At 32.1% G+C, this 4146-nt stretch overlaps 1 protein-coding gene across 2 annotated transcripts; it reads right to left on the reverse strand.

The window, feature by feature from the left end:
* Positions 1–1149: 1149 nt before the first annotated feature.
* Positions 1150–3516, reverse strand: LOC104089694 (BEL1-like homeodomain protein 11). 2 transcript variants are annotated; one of them, XM_009594649.4, is made up of 5 exons: positions 2580–3516; positions 1895–2274; positions 1739–1799; positions 1507–1651; positions 1150–1425 (listed from the first exon to the last, which is right to left on the reverse strand). In XM_009594649.4, the coding sequence occupies exons 1-4, from the start codon at positions 3291–3293 to the stop codon at positions 1508–1510; spliced, it is 1299 nt and encodes a 432-aa protein (XP_009592944.1). In that variant the 5' UTR covers positions 3294–3516; the 3' UTR covers positions 1150–1425; position 1507. The 2 variants fall into 2 exon arrangements, with proteins under 2 accessions (XP_009592944.1, XP_009592945.1); XM_009594650.4 differs by having other exon boundaries at positions 1150–1368; positions 2580–3515.
* Positions 3517–4146: the final 630 nt, after the last annotated feature.

Here is a 4146-nt window from a genome sequence, read left to right on the forward strand (position 1 = left end):
GTTTTCAATGAAATACATCATGTTATGGTAAAAATATTATTACTAAATTATCTTAATAATTATCTATCATAGTATGCAAAAGGTCAGAACATATATATACGTTGGAATATTATCTTTGTCCTATAAGAGATGTAGCAAATAAAGACATACCTTTCCAGTTCTTTATTTCACTGGATACAATTGAAAAAAATATTTTTACTAAACACTGCACATAAAGTTAATGCAAAGATATGAAAATATGAACGTGTTTAGATGGATGTAAAATTTATCTTTGTATTATCATACAAGACATCTTTCATTGTACTTGATCTCATTGTCTGGTTAAAATTTACATAGTCTTGACGTAGAAGATCATGAAATGAGCAATTCATGTTGATAACGTGTTATAAAATAAAAGCAACTTAGTAAAACATGAACAAGACATGTTGTTATGAAATAAAAGCAATTTAGTAAAACATGAACAAAAAATGGAGATAGAGAGAAGAAAGAGATTTTCTTCTTCAATTGTGTGTATTTTCCTATCTATTACAAGGCCTTTATATAAGCATGAAAAGTGAAGAAAAATATATCATTGAATATGTCATTAAGCATAGAAATATGTCATTGAATATATCATTAAGCATTTGAGAAGATCATGGAGGAAGAGTAGACATCCACCATAATTTAATTTTTCTTACAAGAGATTGCTCGATTTAGTGCAAATTTTCATCGTATATATTCTTTTGATGGTGCTTCGTGCATGTTTCCTTGTCCTCTAAAACCTTTTATTGGTGATGTCTTGTTAGTTCAAACTTCAAAATTCAGCAAGATAACAAATTTCAAATGGTATTTGATTAAATTTCATTTTTTTATTGATTAAAATAACAAAAGATGGCATGTTACACAACTTGCAAAAAAAAAAAAAATATCAGTAAATTATTTCGTAGTTGTACACTGAAGAGGGACTAATTTACATCACATAGTTTTATGTCTCGCCATGAGAGCGTGCTATAGTGTTTTTTATAATCCTATCATTTTTGTTAAAATATTCTCTTTTAACTAGCCTTTTTTTTCCCTACCATTGTTCGTGAATTTGTTAACAATGCATGCAATGCTTTTAACTTTTAACGTGGGAATAGGGCTACTCCCTCAATTCTCAAACCCAAAGGCTATGCTAAACATAGAATTTCAGACATTTCGTAAAAGCATTACTACAATTTTCAGACTCTATATTATACGTACTAGTATTTTGTAACAACAAGTACTAGGTACAAGAAATGCCACCTATTCAGGCTAGATTTTGTCTTTTCTAATATGTTTCTGCTTGCCACCTTGTACTTCTTCAGCTTTTTTCCACAGTCAAATCCTTTATCCTTCAACAAATTCCAACTGTAAAAACATAGTATTATTACATAAAATATAATCCTCATTTTACTCTCTTCAACCCTAAGAATTACAAGAAAAAACTACAATCAGTTAAGGAGATGTTTGCAAAAAGTTGGCACTCAAGTTTAATAAATATCTTACTTCATTCCTCTGCTGAATCTGTAACACCTTCTCTGTTTAAAAATGGATCTGAATCCACTGAAGATTCTGCAAATTCTTCCTTATACATTTCCTCAATCATGGGTTTCCACAGCCTAACTCGAGCATTAATAAACCAGTTTGAAACCTTAAAACACATCACAAGAAACCAAGTTAATTTATAATAATTCACTATTCAAATATATGTTCACTAAGTGGCAAAAGGAAAATTTACCTGATTTTTTGATAAGCCTGTCTGAGATGCTAACATAAGCTTTTCAGAATCATTTGGATAACTGCTAAAAAGACCACTTTCAGTAATCATTTAATCGAATAAAGGCTATAAATGTTGCAGACATAATTAAGTAAATAAAAGTTTAATAGCACGTACGGATGAAGGAAGTGTTCGAATAGCCAAGAACGAAGAATTGCCACCGATGTTTCTGGCAATCCTCGAATTGGTCTCCAAGCTTGTCGATTACTTTGGATAATTCCAAGTTGTTGAAGAGGCATTCTGTTCTGCAAAGTCTCTTTCTCAAATAAGCTCAAGTGTGACAGACCACTGCTAATTTTCGGCACATCTCGTGGCATTTTTTGTCTAATCACATTAATTTGAGATATGATTGCATCTCTTAAACAAGAAAAATGTCTAGACATGGCTTGAAGTGCAAGTGCTGTGTAAGGTTTCCCTGCTCCAAATCCTGCTATTACCTCAAATGTAGAAGTAATTTCTTCCATATGTTGATAATATTGCTCATACCTTCTTTCCACCTATAAATCCAGCAGTAAATTTTTAAACCAAAGAATGTCAACTGAAACATGGAAGCCATGTTCGAGATAGAATTAAGTAAATAAAAGTATAAAAGTGTGTCATTATTAACAACTTAAGCTTTTAAACGAAATGATGATACAATTTGACATGATATGAGCACGTAAAGTGCCACCCATTATCAAGAGAATTTTCACGTTAATACAATTGTGACATCCCTAAATGTCTAAGTTTTAGACGAAATGGTTACACAATTTAACAACTAAGTCGATTGGAAAAATCAAGAATGCAGACAATTTCTGCTTACCTCCTCCAATAATGTAATGAGCTTCATGATTTTAACATAAAGTTCATGTCTTTCATTGAACAATTCATTGCTAGGAATCTCTGCTTTTAGCAAGGCGCGAAGGCTTAACGATCCTTTCTTGCTATTGCGCGATAATCTCCTGATAAATTTCTCATTACTCAAGTCAATAGTCTTGCCACCAGCACAAACCAATTCTTCCAAGAGGGATTGAGCTGGTTTCAAATATTTAGAGTTTCCAATGGCAGAAACAAAGGATTCAGTTCCACAAACATTGGAAAATGATTGGTTCATTGCAGCTGCAGAGAAAGAAAACTCATTGTTCCTTTGATCAATTTCTTGGCTTATATAACTAGGATTAGTAAAACTTGAACTTAAGGCTCTTTCTCTACAGTGCAATGAAGAAACAAGTGAATGAGAACTTAAAGAAAGTGAGAGACTTTGAGTTTGGTGATTAGCATCATGTGAAGCTCCAAGTAGATCCATTAAATGTCTACTGTTGTTAACATCAGAATCAGTTGTAAACTGAGAAGGATTAACAAATTCTATGGATCTAGATAATACACCAGGAGGCTGATAAGTAGTAGTATTAGCACTTAAACCAGATTGATAAATGTCAAAATGTTGACTTCCAATTTGACTAGTGATGGAGTCTGAGTTTATGAATTGGTGTAAGATGCTTGAGTGTGTAGGTGGGGGTGAATCTGTTGAAACCATGTTGTGCTATAGAGTTCAGAAATGACTGATCAAGGAATGTTGAAAACTAGGAACCTAAGCATTGGAAAGAAGAAAAGATCACAAAGATTTCATGAAAAAAAATGACTCTTTTAATACTTATGAAATGTGATCACTAAAATCCTTAACACATAAAAGAACCAATGGGGATATGTGATATGAAAAGGAGGGGCAAAGAGGGAGAACAATTAATAGTATGACAAAGTCATTTAAATACTTTTGTACTATTTCTTTTTTGGGAAATGACGCTATATAGTCGATCTCAAAATAATAGCCGAAAAAATATGTATATATATATAATTATAATTATATAAATTTTATATATTTTTTCGGTTACCGAATGTAAATAATTTTTGGGTCGGGCTAAAAATGAAAAAACCCTTTTTCGGCCCATGATAGTAAAAAGGACAGCCCGATGCATTAAGCGTGAGTTACTAAGATACGCATGCTTAGAATATATACTATCAGCCTCCTGATAATAATAAACATAAACTAGGGAAGTTATTGGTCTACAAAGAAAAACACCAGTTTATGAATGAAAACATACAAATGCTTAGGATTTAGGAAAACTACATTGAATGAAGAAAGCAAAGATTCCTCTGCATGCACTCTCTTTCTCAGTTTCTGAAGTTTAGCATACCCTATACACACTAGCAGCTGAAAGCTATAGAACCTAAAGTACTATAGACATCTTTCAAGCTTCATTTAAAACAAGAAAAAGCATATAACTAGCCAAACAGAAAATGCTGACAATGACATGAAATTTATGGTCCCCCTCTTTCTTTCTTTTTTTGCCTTGGCTAGTTAAAAAACAAGCAAAAGTATTTAACTCTTC

The sequence above is a fragment of the Nicotiana tomentosiformis genome, chromosome 4 (assembly GCF_000390325.3).
Source record: "Nicotiana tomentosiformis chromosome 4, ASM39032v3, whole genome shotgun sequence".
Classification (NCBI taxonomy): Eukaryota; Viridiplantae; Streptophyta; class Magnoliopsida; order Solanales; family Solanaceae; genus Nicotiana; species Nicotiana tomentosiformis.